Here is an 18,895-nt window from a genome sequence, read left to right as displayed (position 1 = left end):
ATGCAGACAGATTGTCAAAATATAGACAGCTTTAATGGAGGAATAGACTTACAGAACCACTGTTCCCGCGGAGACCAGGAAAGCAGAAGAGAGCGCTGGGAGCACGCTCACCAATTTTATAGGAGAACTTTAGCCTGAGGCGAACACGCCCCCTAAGGGGTGGGACTTATCCCTACACACCCATAGCAGAAATTCAGTTACAGGCTTTGCTAGCTGCATTCCTAGTAACAAGGTGCTTCAGGAGTCCACAGAGACATTCTTATTGACTTGTTACCGCATAGCCCAGTCCTTGGATCCCAGGGGCCAAAGTTCAGTTCATAACAGACCATTTATGTCATAGCACTGGTTCTGGTTCGCTGAGGTTCAGCAGAGTTGAACTTGTTTGTCTTTTGAAATGGCTTCTTGATAAGTGTGATACGTTGTAGATGTACTTCCCTGGGATGAAGGATTTGTTTCTAAACATCGAGTAACCATCCAGAACCTAAAAGATATTAAAGTAAATTAGATTAGGTCATGAATATTTTCTAAGTGCCTCATTGGTAGGGTTTATATTATATTTTTAACCCAATATAAACCTTTGTCTTTATATGAATCTTAGACAAAAGCTTCATGAAAATATTTAGCCTATTACATGAGATTTACATGAGGTGTAAGATGAGGATTTTTTATTTCAATATCTTTTATGAAAACGTTAGTTATTTAAATTTTTTCTTAGAAGCATATATTGCATGTTGAACCAGACCTCTTTCTCAGTCTCTTGTACCCTCCTGTTTCTTTCTCTCTTCAGTCTCCTTTTATACCACAGATTTTACTTCTATCTATCTATCTATCTATCTATCTATCTATCTATCTATCATCTATCTATCATCTATCCATCCATCCATTTATCTGAGTGTGTGTGTGTGTGTGTGCGAGAGAGAGAGAGAGGGACAGAGACAGAGACAGAGATTGTTATTTGTTATTAAAAAAATCCAGGAATCACAAATGAGAGAAAACAGACATTATTTTTCTAAGACTGGCTTAATTTGCTTAATGTTTCACTCCAGTTGCATTTATTTTCTCATAGACATGGAGATTCCTTCTTTATAGATGGAGGACTCCACCCTCTTCTTCAACATTCTTTTATTGTCGGGCACCTATGCTGCTCTCATTACCTAGCTATTGTGAATAAAATTATAATAAATATTGGTGTGCAATCATATCTGTTAAAGCCATTCAAAGTCCCAAGCTATCAGAAAACTGCAAATCAAAGCTACACTGAGATTACATCTTATTTCAGTCAAAATGTCAGCCATTAAAAAAGAAACAAACAAAAAATTCTAGTGTTGATATGGACAAAAGAGAACCTTTATATACCTTGATGGTCCATTGTAAACTCATCTAGCATCTGTGGAAATCTGTATGAAGGAAAATCTCAAAAAGCAAACAAAAAGTAGATAACTACCAGTCTTGGGCATTTACCAAAAGGACTTCAAATCAGTAATCAACTTTTAATTCTAATTTTATATATTTAATGCACTAATGGGCATACATACAACCCAACATTTATACGTATCTTCTGAGCACCCTTGATCAGAGAGCTGCAAGCCTGCAATAGAGAGCTACCCAAGGATCATAGGAAGGCCTTGAAGATACACTGAGCAATCTTTTTGGAGAATGGATCTGTGTCTGAAAGAAGGAGAGAACGAAAGAGGTCACAGGATGGAGGAGGGAGAGAGAGAGGAGAGGAGGGAGGGGAGAGAGAGAGAGAGAGAGAGAGAGAGAGAGAGAGAGAGAGAGAGAGAATTAGTATTCCAGATAAGAAATGCAGTTAGAATCCAAGAAAAACCCTCCTCCTTAAATACAGAAAAGTATAGATACTCTTCTCCTGCTTCCTTCTTTTCTAAACGTAAAACTTTCAAGACAAATTCCTCTGTGTCATGGCACATGGTTTTCATCTGTCAATCCGATTCTGAAGTCTAGAGAAAGACTGTGTGCTCCAGGTAGGAAGGAGTTCTAGCCTTAGAGCAGACAGAGAACATGTATGTATCATGCAGAAGTGGGTGTGGGTGTCAGCACCTAAAGTTCTGTTAATCTAGAACAAGCAAGCATGAGACTGGCCAAGTCAGAGGACTCATTGTGACCTCAGAGTGTCTGCTAGAGGAGCCATGTTCATTCAGCTGCGGGAGCCCCTGAGGTGGCGTTGGCCCGGCATTTCCACAGCATGGTCGCATTCGTCAAGCAAGTCACAGAGGATGATGTTCCTCAGACCCGATATGGCTTGGAAGAGAAATGGAGGAAATCACATCATATTGATTGAAAATGAAGACTTCATTCACTGCATTGTGTAAGGATTAATTAAGTGAGGGAAGTCTGTTTAATTGTGTTACAGAATTGTTTTCAACAATCATTCCAAACATATTGCCAGGCAGTTATTACTCATGTATATCTAGCTACTCAATAGATACTTAATAACTGCAGTACAAGATACTGTGCTGTGCACTACTGGAAAACGTGGTTTCGTCAGCGTAGAGGCTGTCTTTGCGGAGAGTATAATGAAGGAGGACAACATGGAGCACAGCAAGCTGGCAGCGGAGGAAGACTGGGTTTGAAGCCAGCTCCCTTCTTCTCTTTGCATCTTATCAACAGATGAGTAGCTGAACATTCAAAAATCTCCATTGCCCATCTGAAAAAAAAAAAGGAAAATTTCTTTGTTGAGCTCTAAGTCTGATTAAAGACTGAGCTGATATATTTTAAAATGTAGACACCCTGGCACAATAGTCTACTAATTGCAATGGATATGGCAGGGGTACTTTAGCAGAAAGCACTGACCAGTGAACACTGCCAACACAAGCCTCCCTCTTCACAGTATTCTACATGCTTATTTTTCATAAGGGTATTGTTTTCTGTTTATGTGTGGCTGTGGGCATGCCAGTGTGTGCCAGTGCGTGTGCAGCTGTGTGCACATGTATGTAGTCTGTGGAGGCCAGAGATCAACTTTGGTCATGCCTCATGAATGGTCATGTGCCTTTTCTTGTTTGTTTGGGTTTGGACACAGGACTAGAAGAGACTGGCTGGCCAGTGAGCTCCAGGGATCCACCTGTCCCTCCGTTCTCAACACTGGGATTATGTGCATGTGTCTCCACACCCAGTTTTTACCTGGATTCTGAGGATCAAACTTATGCTTAAGTAGGTGGTGGGCACTTTACCAACTTAACTGTCTCTCCATCCTAAAAATGACAATAATATTAGTTATAATATAATAGCACATTATATAATATGTAGCAATGGAGATGATAGTATTATATAACATAATAATTATTTTTAATCCCACCATTGTTTAATAAAGCAATTGAGTCAGGAAGAAGATAAGATATAGTGTCTGTGATTCCACAGTTAGGAGGTTCTGTGACCAAGACTTCAGCCTGGGTTGACATCTGAATGTATGCTCTTACCTGCATCACTGATACACGGAAGGGAAAGACCTTCACAACTCAAAGCTGAGTTTGGAGCTCTAATGAGAGGTTCTCACCTCTGTTCATTCCAAGCTCCTGGCCCCCATGTTGCCCCAGCTTAGTGCTCTTGAAAGTGTACATCATATTATCATCATCACATTCTCTACGTATGTCCTAAAAATGAAAGTTCTTGGGCCCTGTGTCAACCTCCTGGGTCAGACCTGCTACAGGTACACCCAAGCATCCCTGTTCTAATGCTCAGAACAGCAGTACCTTGTATGGTACAGCTGCTGTGAGAATCGGGAAGGAAAAGTTGTTGCACCTGTTTGACTAAACCAGCATCCCCGGGGTAGGGACATTGCTTTGGTGTTGAACAATTGTTACACAGTTCCCTCAGAAATTCTAATGTAAAGGCAGTACACGGAGCTTACATGGGACGTAGACACTGAGCTAATCCAAAAGAGCAACTCTGGAGCCTGTAGTAGAATTTGTGTTCCCAGTAGAGAGCCTGGGAGAGGAAGTTGTGGTATGGACTTAAGAGATAAGTTCAGGCCTAGAAGGTGACAACTCTTAATAATATACATTACAAAATAGGAAATAGTTTTAAATGTCTGACCACAAAGGAAAAAAGACAAGTGTATGCATATGCTAATTAACTTGATTTAAATAATTGCATATTGTGCACATACATCAAAACATCATTGACCCCTATTCATGTCTGCAATTATTATTTATCACTTATGATACTCTTCATGGAATGATTTTGTAATTTAAATGTCTAGATGATCAGTTGGTAAAACATTAGTATTCTGACCTTACCCATCAGTATTTTAGCTTTTGTTTTCTCCTCCAATATCTCTACTATTTCTAGAGAAATGTGTGCCCTAGAATTATTCCCACATAGACAAAAAAAAAAAAAGAAAGAAAAGAAAGAAAACCTAGGCTCATGGCCCACCATTCTTTCCTGATGGCCAAGTGTGCTATGAAGAGGCTAGGAGTGGAGTTCCAAATTGGATACAAACCACAGGCTGCTTTTTGAACTGCGAAATGAGAGACTGGATTAGACCGAGATGTCTCAAAGGTTGCTGTGTCCAGCTCTCCTGGGGACTGTCCTGTTGAGGTGAGCTGTCATGGATCCTGAGATGTTCCTGTCTGACCTACTTTATGTGGGCAGACATGAAGACTGCGCTCACAGAGTGCTGTTGCTAAAAATAAGCTGCCAGGCGCATGCCCTCCTTGCTGGTCTCCTATCAGTCATGACTGAGTGTAGGTTCTAGGGGCCGAGTTCCCTGTCTTCTCTGGAGGTTTGACTGTGGCTCCCTAATTCCCTTTGTTCTTGTGTCCTTGGTCTTTTTTCATAACTTGAAAAGGCCTCCAGTTTGGGAGAACAATCACTGTCCTTCCCTTCAGCATGTCGCTTGATCTTCCATGTCGTCACCGGGCTCATCAATTCTTATCAGATTAATGCCAAATTCCCCTGAAAGGAAACCGCTTCACATGTTATGCAGCTCTGACTAGGTTTTTGTTTTTATATGTTTTTTAAAATCTTCCCTTTCTTAGAATAAAGTGAATGACACACAAGGCAGATAGATCTCTCAAGCACGGGAGAGCGGGGTCTACTTTTGGACTAAGTTTGTTTGGAAATTAAAGAATGCACCAGGCAGGGTCTTATGGAGGTTGTCTCACTGGAATTGTTTGCATCACTCATTGAACAAAAACATACTGATGATTTTCCCTATGACAAACACTGTGGTTGAATCCATCGATAGATTATTCAACAATAAAATCTGAGATCAATGACCCTGTTTGATAAGGATGCAAAGGCAACTTAAGCTTATAATGCCGTGACCTTTTAACCCAAGGAGAACACTTGTATCTTATTAAAGAGCCCTCATGAAAAGTCATTTCCCAGAGACTGGAATCAGACGACCCATCTGCATGGACCGAGGGCACCTCAGCTGAACCGTCTGATAGAGTGGTTTCTCCTGGTTGACTTCCATTATTAGGCAGCCAAACAAATGTAGGATTGAGAAAAGGGGAAGAGAGAACAGTGGGAGAGAGGGCATCTTAGTTTATCTTGTTCTTCACATAAATTAATGTTAGCTAAAATAGAGTCATTTCCATACATCAGCTAGGTTTTAAGTTGCTTAGCCAGGCTCACCTCCGTGACTCCATGAATTTAGTGTTGTGTTCCTCTTATTTATAGCAATGGGAACTAAAGATCCCTATTGGCACCGATGCGCATAATGTTCTTGGGAGCTGCTAGCAAAGAGAGGAAGAATCCTTCTTGATGAAGACTGACAAGGCCTACTTAAAAAAATAGTTTTCCCAGTTGTGGTTGTTATGTTTCAGGAGAGCTGCATGGCAGACGAATTCATGGTTGAGGAATTTAAAACTTCATAAAGGCTTTTTTACCAGATTGTATGTGATTATAATATCCGAATTCTATTTTGTTTTGTGGAATTTTGCTTTAAAGTATCTTAATTAAAAGCAGAAATACAGCATAGTTAAATACAGTTACTATTGATGGCATGTTTACAGGCTGATAGTAGTAATGTATCCTGGCACAGTTCTACTTTCCCACCTGATGCTCCCAAGAATTTTTTTCCATGCAGTTTCAGTGAGATCCTTAGACTTCACCCTGTTGCAAACTAATAACAGGGAGTGTGATTTGATTTGGAACAATCTGTAAAGGACCTCCGCCAGCTCCTGAGTTGAAGGCTTGACTGGAACAGGTGGGCATCTAATAGGTGACTAACGAATTGAGAGCTGGAAGGACTTCAAGGCAGGGAGCTTCGTTGGAGAAAGAACTTCACTTGGAATGTGCCTTGGGATGGCGTATCTTATCTTCAGACCTCTTCTCTCTGCCTGTTGCCCAGTCACTAAGGGCTAAGAAGAACTCTACTATGACAAGGAATTTCTCTGTCATGATGCTCTGTCACCACAGGCTTGTAGGAACGGAGCAGCTAAGAACAGAATGAAACTATAAGTCAAAATCTTCCTTTAGGCTGTTTTTCTTGTCATGTGACAAAAAGCCGACATAGATAGAGTGTTGTTTCTCTTGTGGTCTGTTCTGGCGTGGATATTGGCCTTGGTCCGGTTTTGTAATGTTAGTCCCAGAAGATACAGGAATTTAGATGCTGGAGGTGGAAGAAATCCCAGGATCATTTATTGACCCGGTTGACATCTGAGTGCACACGCCTGTCATCCATCTCCCATTGCCCCAAGCACCGCTGCTGCTCTCATCCACTGAAGACCTCTCCATCCTCACAGACAACGAGAGGGAAGCCAGTTCACAAATATGCTTCCCATCCACCCTTCCTTCACTTCAAAAATCACTCACTATACTGCTACCCTTTACATTGACCTATTTGCTCTTTTTATGTATTTCTGACATTCCTTTCTTAGAGAGTATTATCAGTATGAAAGAGTCCTACTCTGAGAAACACAATGTTTGGTAAGATGAGAGACATAGACAGAATATCACCACAATGCTGCTTTATGTAGAATTTGTGTTTGTGGACAGGGACGTGTTGGATAAAATCTTGACTCTAAGACAATGGTTCTCAACCTTCTTAGTGCTGTGACCCTTTAATACATTTCCTCATGTTATGGTGACCTCAACCATATAATTCTTTTCATTGCTACTTCATAACTGTAATTTTTATACTATTGTAAATTATAATGTAAATATCTGTGTTTTCTGATGGTCTTAGGTGACCCCTGTGAAAGGGTCATTCTACAATCCACAGGTTGAGAGCAGCTACTCAAGGAGAAGTGGCTGGGCTCAAACAGGTGCAGCAGCTTATGGGAGAAGTTAAGCTCTGACTCAAAGCCACCTGCCTGGCCTGAGCCCCATACTTGCTGCCTCCGAGAACGCTGGAGGCAAGTTGCTTAAGCTCTCAATGCCTGATTGTGCCATCTTTAAATAGAGGAGAAGATTGAGTCCCAACTCCTAGAGTTGGTCCAAGGGTGAAATGAGACCAGCGTTTCTGCGTAAGATAGTGCCCACGACACACGTGCTCTCCGCATCTGTGAATTGTCATCACCATGTGACTCCAGGCACATCACTTCATCTCTCTTATTATCCTCTTTGCCTCAGAGGAAAATTAAATGAATGATACTTTCTTTAAAACCTCATTGCAACGATTAATTAAGATAATGCGTATGAATACCAAACGCAAAGCCCGATACTGAATGTTCCCTGCACTCATTAGCATTTGTCATTGTTGTCGTGCATTTCTCCATTGCCACACAAGCATCCCTTGCTCAGCCACCCTCCCTCACCCCACAACAGACCTCACTGGATATGTTTACTTTGTTGGGTTTTTTCGTTGTTGTTGTTGTTGTTGTTGGAATATAGTTTACACTGAGTTTCCAGAGTGGGGCTTGGCGCTTTAAGGATAGGGGCCTGATGGTGTCTGTTTGGTGTAAGCTAATTTCCTGGTGAGATGCCGTGCTCCAAAATCACAGTAGTTTGCAGGCTTTGCTGAAGCACTACTGTTTGCACCAGGTGAGGAAATGCAGATCCAAGAGGTTAGTTCTGCTGCCTTGTGAGCAGGTGTGCCACAGAGTCCAAGCAGCAATGGAAGTGTGTTTAGCGAAGGCAGGGACTTTCCACTAGGAGTGAGTTTATCTCCCACCAGGAGATGTTCACGTAATCTAGAATCATTTCTTGGTTGTCACAACCGCAAAGATGCTGCTGTGTCTAGTAGAGGCTAGAAATGCTGTAAACAGTCTGCAAAGCACAGTGCAGACCCCACTCCTGCAGAACTGCTGACGAATAGATGTCGACTGTGTTAAGCTGAGACCCCCGAGACTAATGCTGACGTAAGCCAAAGCAGGCCCTGGAAGCTTGTACTGGATTTGGACCTGGGGATCATAACTAAGGTTGTTCCAAAGAACCTTATTTAGGGTTCTAGGGTGTTCTAGAATGGTTACCTGTGGAAATCCTCTGGGTGCTTTAAAAAACAAAACGAATGAACTCTGATTTTGTAGATCCACCCTCATTGATTTTGACTTCACCAATCTAGGCAGGAAGCCTCATGTGAGTTTCTGAACTCTACTGGAGTGCTCGTGAGTGGCCAATTTGTTGAACCACTGGGGCCTGAATGCTGCTAGAACAGAGAGAGCCCTGTTCCTTAAGCAGAAAAGGAAGGGCTGCTGTGGGTTTGGGCCAGATGTATTGGGAAGGAGTGGGGACTTGTCAGGAGAAGGGGCACAGAACTAGCTAGGGAAGAGGTAAACAGCCCATTGGAATGGCCCTTACAGAAGTAAGGCCATTTTTCAACTTCTGACCTGTTCCTTATGTGATCTGAGATGAGGAAGTTCTCCATGCCTCAGTTTCCCCTCCAGTCAAATAATGAGACATGATGTCTGCGGGTACTTACATTTGAGACTTACTGTTAGGATCCAATGAGGTAAATAAAACAACAATCACAACAATAAAGGAGTATAGCATCTGTCAGTGGGGGAGCAGCCCGTTACGTGGTTTAGCTTTGGGGGAAAAAGAAGTATTTCACAGCAGTAAATGTTTCAGATAACTGAAGTTTGGCCTTCTAAGACATGATTGTTGTATTTAAATCAACAAAAATAATTTAATTTTCTCTCTAATTTATGTCATTTGCAAACCAAGACTGTGGGTCATCAAAGTCCCCGCATCTTTTTTCACCATTGCAGCAGCCCTCGTTGATGTCAGACAGCTAATGACGCTGGAATTCCGTCACTCCCAGGGCTGTTGGGAAGCATGGGGTTTGGTGATGTCAAGATGAACTTTTGAGTTTTAGGTGTGTCTGTCTGTCGTGTTTTCTGCTTCTCTTACTATCTCAATATCAGCTAGAAAATCTGTCTGTTAACCAAAAGTCGCTTCCTAACGCACTTTTCTTACTTGCTAAGCCTGAAAAAAAAAATTAGAACTGTTGAGATGTTTGAACTAGGAGCTCGCCAGCTATCACAGAATAGAGCCATAGATAAGACCAGCAGTGGGGCTCTTCCTAGAAATGTCACCTGTGATGGTCATGTCCTGCAGATCCTGTGAGTTAGGACATACTGGAAACATGCTTCTGTGCTCCGCAGTGCATGCATTTTTCAGTGTGTGTCTTGATCCTTGCAGCTTGGTTTCTGTGTCTACTACTGGCCTGGACATCTAAGGCAGGAGACGGTTGCCCAGGTGTCACCTGAGAAGGGTCTGTAAAGAGCATCCATACAGACTTGTTTCATCCCCAGCACAGCTGCTGCACCTGATTCTAAAGCTATTGTAACTACTGTCTTCAGTCCCCTGATATGTCAAGCCTGGTGGGACTTCGGTCCCTTCAGCACTGGCCCTACCTCTGGCACTGAATGTAGTTCTTAACTAAGTCTCTATCATTCTACTTAGTAGTAAAGACTCAGGAGTCAGATGTTGGGATGAAAATCTGCTAGCTCAGAGTGGCCGAGAAGCAATCAGCTGGCCTTCCTTTTTGGCTGGAGACCCAGAAAGAGAGCATATCTCCACGCGTCCTAAACCTAAAAAGACTGTGGAATCTCTACGTCCCTCCCCACTCCTTTCTGTGCATCTCTCTATTCATCTTTCTGCCTCCTTCATACTCTCTATGGCTAATCCCTGTCAAGTAGTTGATGGCTCTGGCCCCAGACACAAGGTTGACTTTATTATTATTAATACAGTCTGAGGGTTTCAAAGTCCCAAATGTCCAGCAATACAGACTCTTAACTGACATGCTTCTAGCTACTGGCAAGAGAGATTTCTCTCAACCTATTAACCAGAATAATTTTTTATGCTGGTGAAACGTGATTAATAAAAACTCAAATTGATGTTGGGATTCAGCCTAAAGACCAGAAAGGCAAAGCAGTGAGCTGACCCTTACCTGGACCTCAGTCCAAAAATGGCGATTCTGCCTCCAGGAATCTCAGAATGAGACTGAGCTGTCTCCTGCCATTTTATAATCTTTTCTGGGCCTGGGATTAAAGGTATGCACCATTGGGATTAAAGGCAAGTACAACCCAGTTTCTAATACAACTAGTGTGGCTACTGGGATTGAAAGTGTGTGTTCCCACTGCCTGGTCTGTAAGGCTGACCAGTGGGACTGTTTTACTCTCTGATCTTCAGGCAAGCTTTATTTATTAAAATAGAAATGAAATGCCACTACATCCTGGTCATCATATCTTTTGAGTGCTTGTAGCCAAACAACAACAACAACAACAAAAATTCCAAAACCACTCTTGTTTGTAAAAAAGGAAGAAAGAGGGGCAGGCAGAATCAGATGGTAGGAGGCGGGCAGGCCTTGAGGCAAACAGAACAGGACAGGAAAATGGGGTTCTATGTGTAATACACAGGTCTAGCAAGAATGTGGCTATCCAGGAGTGTCGTGGGTTGCCTGCCTGTCATGAGCAAGCACAGGGCTCTACTTTCCATTCCTAGGACAAGGGGGGAAATGTTATGATTGAGAAGATGATGATGAAGGGAGAATCAGGAAAAAAAATCTCTTAGAAGGTACAAAGTGGTAGGCGGGTCAAGGACAGAGATTCAGACTTAGACTCTTTTTCAAGAGGCATGGACTCAACCGACACCGCTCTAAGAATGATGTCTACATGTGTTGTGACCACTGCAGGTGACAGTCTCTAAAACCATTCACACTTCTGGGACTTCCCATGGCTTCACTCAACCTGTTTCTCCCTTTCTTCCCCAGGTCGGTGTCGGGACTGGATAAGGAGGCAGACCTGGTGCACATGGAAGTGAGGACCACCGATGGATGTGAGTGCTGTGTTGGTCCCACTATGCCAGAGACCTGTATGAGGGCTCTCCAACCTGATTTGCATGTTAATGACTCGGGAAGATGAAAAGCCTCAAGCTCCATTACTGCTATACCCATTCCCATTTCCCAGAGTAGAGGAATTGACTTCTGGTCCAATGGGAGACTTTCATTGAAATGAACCCCTAGGAATGAACTTTCGGGGGGGGGGGGATTTAATGTGATGCATTGTGCTTCTCCTGTTAAAATTTTCTTATCATCTTTGAAGGCTGGTCTCCATAGCTCATTAGGGCATTTTATACTCACACAGCGGCTCTCAGGGGCCACTTGCTTTAACAAATGAACCCTTAATAAGGACAGGATTTCTAGAAAAAGTAACTGAGCAGTTATTTGCGAAAATAATGTTCATCTATTGGACCGAGATTTAAAGATGACCTACTATGTGCCAGGCTTTGTTCTTGACTGTGAAATACACTGGTCTTACAGTATCTGTGCAAACAAGAGGTTCTGTTATGACAATGGAACCCCAAGAATGCAAGAATTTAACCTTTGGGTTTTTTTCTTAATTTATTTGCTGAGAATTTCATATATGTATACAATGAGGTATCATATCTATTTCCCAGTTCCCTCTTGAGCTCCCCCTAGATCTCTCCTGACATACCCCCTTCCAACTTCATGCCTCTTTATTTTATTTTATAACTCACTAAGTCAATTTAATGCTGCTCATATACACATGGGCATGGAGCTATCCACTGGAACATGGGTGATCTACAAGTGACCACACCCCCAAAGAGAATGATTCCCTTGGCCAAGTGTCTATAAGCTGCCAGTGACTCTTCAATATGGAGTGGAGTGTGAACTGTCAGCCCTATTGTGGAAGAGGAGGCAAAAAGAATTTAGGAACTGAAGGATACAACCAGTGTTGTGAAATGTTGTCTTTAGTACAGGACATCACTGATGTACTCATGAAACCACAGGACGGATAGTTACAGTCACAGTCACAAGACCTGAAAAAGATCAACACAGAAAACAGCAACCTCATTGTAGCATGTGTGGCTGTATACATCTCACACAGAATTTGTGTGAAGCCAATTGTTATAAAAATTGCATTATTTGAGGCTGTAGCGGCGTAAATGAATGCAGACAAATTGTAAAGAATATATACAGCTTTAATGAAGAAATAGACTTACAGTACCACAGTTCCTGCAGAGAACAGGAAGCAGAAGGGAAGGGTGGGCACACACACACACACACACACACACACACACACACACACACACCCCCCGGCAGATTTATAGGTAATCATTAGCCCCAGGCAAACCCGCCCCCAATGGGCTGGGCTTAACCCTACATGAGGCTTCAGAGATGGTTGAGTGGTTATGAGTACTGACTGCTCTTCCAGAGAACCAGAGTTTGAATCCCAACACCCATATGACAGCTCATATAGATGTAATAACAGTTCCAGCGATCAAATGCTCTCTTCTGGCTTCCATGGGTATTCAACATATATGATATCTATCTATCTATCTATCTATCTATCTATCTATCTAATAAATCTGAAAAAGCCTTTATAAAAATTATAATACTTAACTTCCCAGAATTTGCCATACATGTAGTGCTATATTTTCAAAGGAAAAATAAAGCCAACTTAGATGAAAATATATTTTATCCTAATACACAAGATCTTCTAGGCTGGAAACAGATGCGAACATCTAATCAAAACCCAACAGGACAAGCGTCTGCCTGTGAGTTGGATCCAGGATTCTACTGCCTTTTTTGCTGTGAGAACAGGGGAAAAGAATCCTAATTCCCCTGTGATGTCCTCTGAAACACAATATTGCCCATTTCCTGTTCAGCTCAGCAGGTTCCGGGTTGACCAATAGCAGAGGAAGTTGTAGAACCCATGAAAGGACCAGAACTTGTGAGCACGTCCTGCTAGGACCCACTACACCATCCAGAAGGCATTACATTAAGGGAAACTGAATGTGCCTTCTGCCTTGTTTAGAAATTAGTTGACCCTGGACAGAGTTTTTGTCCTTACTGTGATACCTCCTCTATTGCTTTATGTCGCCTTAATCAATTTGTTAACAATGGACTTCTTGTGGAGCATAATTGGCTGCTAGGCAGATTTCAGTTCTGCAGACAACAAACCCAACAATGCCACGGGTGACTTCATGTCATATTGGGCTCTTCCTCACTGATAACTGCCAGGCACAAGCTAGAAAGGGGTTCTGTGAGGACATGGTGGCAAGGATAACTGGACATTGTCAGACATTTTTAACTGTCTTCACATTCCCAGAATTTCTAGAATCCGAACTTGTACAGCTTGTGCCACCATCTCTTGTCCCCGTGAAATTGTTAAGCCTCATTATTCAGTAACTTGTAAGCCATTCTAAAGCCCAATACTATTTTATTTTTAAGCTCAAGGACAATTTTAGAGTTGAAAAGTAAAACTCCCAGGGCAGGCGAGCTATCAGTCTCAGCGACTGCCGGGAGGTGGAGGACAGAGGTACAGAGGAAGGATGCCGTACTGTTTAAGCCAGTGTCGACTTCAGGGAGCAACATGGTGGGGAGGGGGACTTTGGAGAAAAAGTAAAGAAGCCCAAAATATCAGAAAAACATACCTAGATTCTGGGTAACATCTAAATAAAAAGAGACAGAGAAAGGGAAAGTTGTGACTTTCCACCCCAGGCTTCAGGAGGGTGGGCAAACCTGGCTGGGCCTCGCAGTGGCTCACAGTGACTGCCCTCATGAGCTGGGGTTCTGGGAGGCAAAAGTACAGTCTCCTATTAAACTCAAAGTGATTCTGCTCATACCTTTAGCATGACTTAATGTGAGCCTGCCTACCTAGGTTTGGTTTTTGGCCAGGTGGTTGACCTGGACCAGCTGGAATGTTAGGTCTCACCCAGGCCAGAGAAGCAGAAGGAACTTTCCCTTAATGGAACTGTATGCTACTCTAACGTTCTCCCTTCTGATGGGGTAATCCTAGTTGATGGGGTGGAGCTGGGTGATGGCTTAGCTGGCTTCTTCCAGCTGAGTGGCGACATTGAATGATGTAGTTGGGCTAGCCCTCCAATGGGCCTATCTAAAAGACTTCAAAGTGTATCAGTAGTTTCATTTGTATAGCAGCCAGGTACAGTGAGTACAGGAAGTCTTTTACTGTACCTGGAAAGAGACGTGGTGGAGGGGAATAGAGGCAGGAATTATAGATCACTGAGTCTTAGAGCTCCACTACTCTCTAGATACTCAGAGGCCAAGATGAAAAGAAGAGGCAGCTCAGTCACTGGATCTGTAGACGAAGGGCGTTTGCTTCAATTGCAGTGGGTATGATGAAACTCTACTTTATATTTGGGTACACAGTTTTATTTTATTAAAAATATTTCAGAATTATTTTAAGATGTTTTTAAGAGTTGTTTTTTCAGCATCGTTTTCTAAGTTGTCAACATATAATAACATGCGCGGGTCTAAACTGGAATTTAGGTACTCATTTTTTCCTTCTGTGTCCCAAATACATAGTACGTAGGATCACAGATTTTTATCAGTTATTTGAGCTCAGACCCCAGCTTGTCATTCGCCTAATGTCTCAGCTATGGAACATAGGGAAATCTCTCAATCAGCTGGCAACTTAGTGAAGACATTAAAAACCTGGGGTGGTGATAATGATGTATTGAGGGTTACAGCTCCTTGTAGTATTATTCCTTATTGCTGTAAGATTTAAATAAGTGAATGTACACAATCCTAAAATATTTTCCAACTGAGAATGAACACTCTAAACTACTGTTTTTGTCATTGTTATCACCATGATCACTACCAGCATCGCCTCCTCAATCCTCATCACCACGACAACTATCATCAGCACCACCATCATTATCGGCACCACCTCCAGCATCATACAACCATCATATTCAGAGATAGACTATTCCATGAGAATTAGAAAGAGTTCTCAATGAAGTCCTTCAAGATTGCCATGATGTTTGAATGACTGTAACTTGTTCAGCTTGTCCCCTGTGCCATGCAAAGGCAGAGATGGCTGGAATTTTTCTGTATTAGAAGTTTCACTAAAGCTTGAAAGTCTTAAGCCCACCAGAAGAGGTGGGAACTCCCTGTTTTTGTTTAGTTTTAGTATCCACTGTGCCTCTTATGCTAAATTAGGCCTTTCCATCAATGTCACGTCCTTTGATTTGCACTTCCTATAAGTAGGTTAGCTCCACTTTCCAGTCAAGGACAAATAGGATTAGAGAAACTAAAGGAGTTTCCAGAGTCCCCTTGAATCTGCTTATTTTTATGTGTTTGCATTTGAGAGTAATATTGTTATTTAAAATAAACAGCTCTTGGGTATTTTTCACGAAAAGACCTGAAGAGCTGAATTTGCTTTTTGTTCAAAATTTTAATCCACTTTTTCAACTTCTGACAATATGTATATTACCCAGAGGGATGGAAGTTGAGCGAATCATGGAAAGTTCTTTTCTCTGAGGTGGCAAGAGGCTTGATGTTTAGGAAGTTTGAATATTTAGTAATCTCAAAGGCAAAGTGTAATCACAAGCCACTATATAGTTCAGCATAACGAAAATGTATAGGCTTTTAATAGAATTCAATTCTGTTTAAGTACTGCTTAGTGCAGTTTTAGAAAGTCAGCCAAAGAAAGGAAAAGATGCTCACAGCCATAGGCTGCTCTAAGGAGGTAACTCTTTTGGAAGAGCCCGGAAAAGCCCACACTAGACTTTACTGTGGCATTTCTCGGTATAGAGGAGAAGCTCACCTTGCTGAATATGGAAAGATAAAAGCAGTCTCCCTGAGCCTTACACAGCTCCTGGCAGGAATGCAGCCTCCTCAGAAAGAAACAAGGCTCTGAGGGTGTTAGACTACCTCTCTGCCCAAATTCCTGGATGCTTGTGCACAAATCCAGGGCGCATTCATTTGTGAATATGCTGTCTCTGCCATTGGCCTGGAAATCCTGGAGAAGAGGAACTCATGTTTTCTGTTTCCCAGAATAGCAGCGAGTGGCTGACACCTGCAGCTTCCCTGTGTACCTTGGTTGGGTACAAAAGAAATGAGTGAATCCATCTAAGGCAGCCCTTCACACCACAAGAAGCTCTTATGCTGTAGGTGAGGATGCTTGGAGACTGGCCCAGCCTGGCATAGGAGAGGCCTTCCCTAAACATCCTGCTATAGTACCTACAGATACTTGGAGATGGGACCAGGTATTCCACAGATACCAAGCAGATCCTTCTATTGTACATATACTGTACATTGTACATATACTTCATATTGCTCATATTACAGAGGACACACTGCTTGACTGTGACTTTTAGTTAATGGAGCAGTCACCACACCAGCTCTTAGGATGCACAACAAAGATGTTTTTACATTTAGAAGTATGTTAGTCAAAAGCATTCACCGTTGGGAAAATCTACCTGGTTTTCTCATGGGGGTATATAAATGAGGTGTGTGTGTGTTGTTGCTGTTTTTCACTTAGGAGTGTTTCAAATAAAGAACAGAAAACTTAGTCTCAATAATAATGGTGTGATCCAGTCTGTCATCCATCACGCATGATTGACAGAATGGGTGAGAAGCATTGCCTACACTGGAGTCCAACGGAATTTTTCAGTTTTCCAGGATTCCTTCTTCACATCGCATTACTTTCCCATCCACAGGCTGAGCTCAACACCACGCCCCTCTCTTTTTCTCGTTTTTCTCCATGAAAGGCATGCATTTTTCTCTCGTGCATCTCCCTAGCACTTAAAGGATGTCCATATCAATATAAACTCAGGATATGAGTTTACATGTTTCATCCCTGACAGTGGGACAGAGGCGTCTTTGCTATGACTGGAGTATATAACCAAAGCTCCTTTCCGTTTTCCTCGCAGTCAAATATAACTGGCATTTATCAGTTTTAAAAATTGTGTTCAACGATATGGTAAGCATTTTAGTGCATAATATACTGAATCCTGGTAACAATCTTATATTGTTGACCACTCCCAGATGAAATGCGCTCTTAATCATCCAGGGGAAATTAACACTAAGCAAGTCCAGGATTTGGACTGGCCATGCCCTCAAGTGTTACATGGCGATCCATTAATCTAAGTCTCTACTGATGTCTGGTACCTGGTACTATTATAGACAAACAAGCTGATAGGGCCAGGTTATCAGAAGCTTTTTTGAGATTTTCAAGTGTATGGTAAGTGTCCTTTTGGATTTCAGCATAGAACTTTTACATATAGTCATATTTATCCTTATTTAGTGAGTCTATCATTATACTTCCAACTTGAGATCTACAGAACCCGAGACAAACGGCATTTCTTGCTCATCCTTGACACCCAAAACTCTTGCTGTAAACCCTCCATCATTTCTGCTTGGTAGCCAGGACTGCGTGATAATTCTCCATTCTCTCCCACTGAGTCTCATCAGGTGGTGGGAACAATGGCGCTCATTATTGTGTCTTTGGGTTTTGGAAAATCAAGGCATTGAGACTTCTAGTACACGAGTCTGGCTAAAGATGGCAAGGTCTCTGAATGTTAAGTGGATTTCAGCAACTCATTTTTGTGCTTGTGTCCTGCTAAATTGAACCTGTCATTCCATGTAGCACAGTGGCAAGCGGAGCCAGAGCCAAGAAGTAGGATGCGTTTGGCACTGTCTCCTGCTTGTCACAGGCCAAGGTTTGGGTAGGTGTTGATTTTGTTTAGGGTGGCCTTGAAAAGACTTGATTCTTCTTTCAGGGTGTTCAGATGGAAAGAGCATAGTAAATAGCCAGGGAAGAATGAGCCTCTCCATGAGTAGAAGCGAGTGTCCCTCCCACGTGACCCTTTCATTACCCGTGTGAAGAGCTTTCTGAGACACGGTTGACAAGGACACAGGTTGTCATGCTGGCATTTGTGATTTCTTCACATGTGTTTACTGCCGCCTTTTGCTGTATTTGGATGCTTTATTTAAGGAACAAATTAGTGAGCTTGTATGTGTGCAAGCAGATCCCTGGTGGGCAGACCCTTTGCTCCAAAGCACAGCCTGGGAGCCTGGTCTTCTCCTCTCTGCTCAGCAGGAAGTGGGACACCAGGCCACTCTTGGCTTCATGTACAAACAAAAGCAAAGGAGAGGAGACACTCAATGCACCCTCCAAAGTACTGGAAGCCTGATCTTCCTCCAGGGTCAGGGTCTAGGGCTTACAAAAATGCCTGTGTCCCTCATGAGGTGGCCTGGGATGCGCGAAAGAACCCAGGTGGGAAGGAAGTCACTCTTGGGTCGCATTTGGACTGTAGTCTTGTTTGTTTAGCTACACAAAGTGGTTCTGTACTACACCTGAAATTTAAATTACCTGTCAAAAGCTAAAAATCAGAATATTTTGCATTAAAAATAAACAGGCAGCTTTCCTTAGAAATCCAGAAGGTCTCAACGCCAGCTTGCCTAGAATGAACTAGAGCCAAGTATTTTGAGAAAGGGTCTCATTAAGACCTGTACCAGCCTTGAACTTGTGATCTGCTTGCCTCAGCCTCCTGACTATCTGAGATCATAGGCCCGAACTGTCATGTCAGAGCTATACTTATAGATTGTTGATGATCGACCCCCCCAAAACAAACTTTCTTTGTTATTTTAACATTAAAGGGAAATTAAATATAAATAAAAAATCTTTTCTACTTTTAGTTTTAAAGAAATCTACTTTTTATTTTTATTTTATTTTAGTTTTACCTTAAAATTCCATAAAATGAACAATAACCATGT

General features: G+C 42.2%; 1 protein-coding gene across 1 annotated transcript in view; it reads left to right on the top strand.

Annotated features, from left to right (window-relative positions):
* The window catches only part of Sorcs3 (sortilin related VPS10 domain containing receptor 3), a 278,227-nt gene that overhangs the window by 102,526 nt on the left and 156,806 nt on the right, over window positions 1-18,895 (top strand). Inside the window, exon 3 of the mRNA XM_050146022.1 lies at window positions 11,120-11,184. Coding sequence (XP_050001979.1) covers window positions 11,120-11,184 — 65 coding nt within the window. The remainder of the gene's footprint in view (window positions 1-11,119; window positions 11,185-18,895) is intronic.

Source organism: Alexandromys fortis, unplaced genomic scaffold (genome assembly GCF_014885135.2).
Source record: "Alexandromys fortis isolate MF-2015 unplaced genomic scaffold, M_Fortis_MF-2015_v1.1 scaffold_16, whole genome shotgun sequence".
NCBI lineage: Eukaryota > Metazoa > Chordata > Mammalia > Rodentia > Cricetidae > Alexandromys > Alexandromys fortis.
The sequence above is the reverse complement of the archived record's forward strand: the minus strand, read 5'-3'. Positions and strand labels throughout refer to the sequence as shown.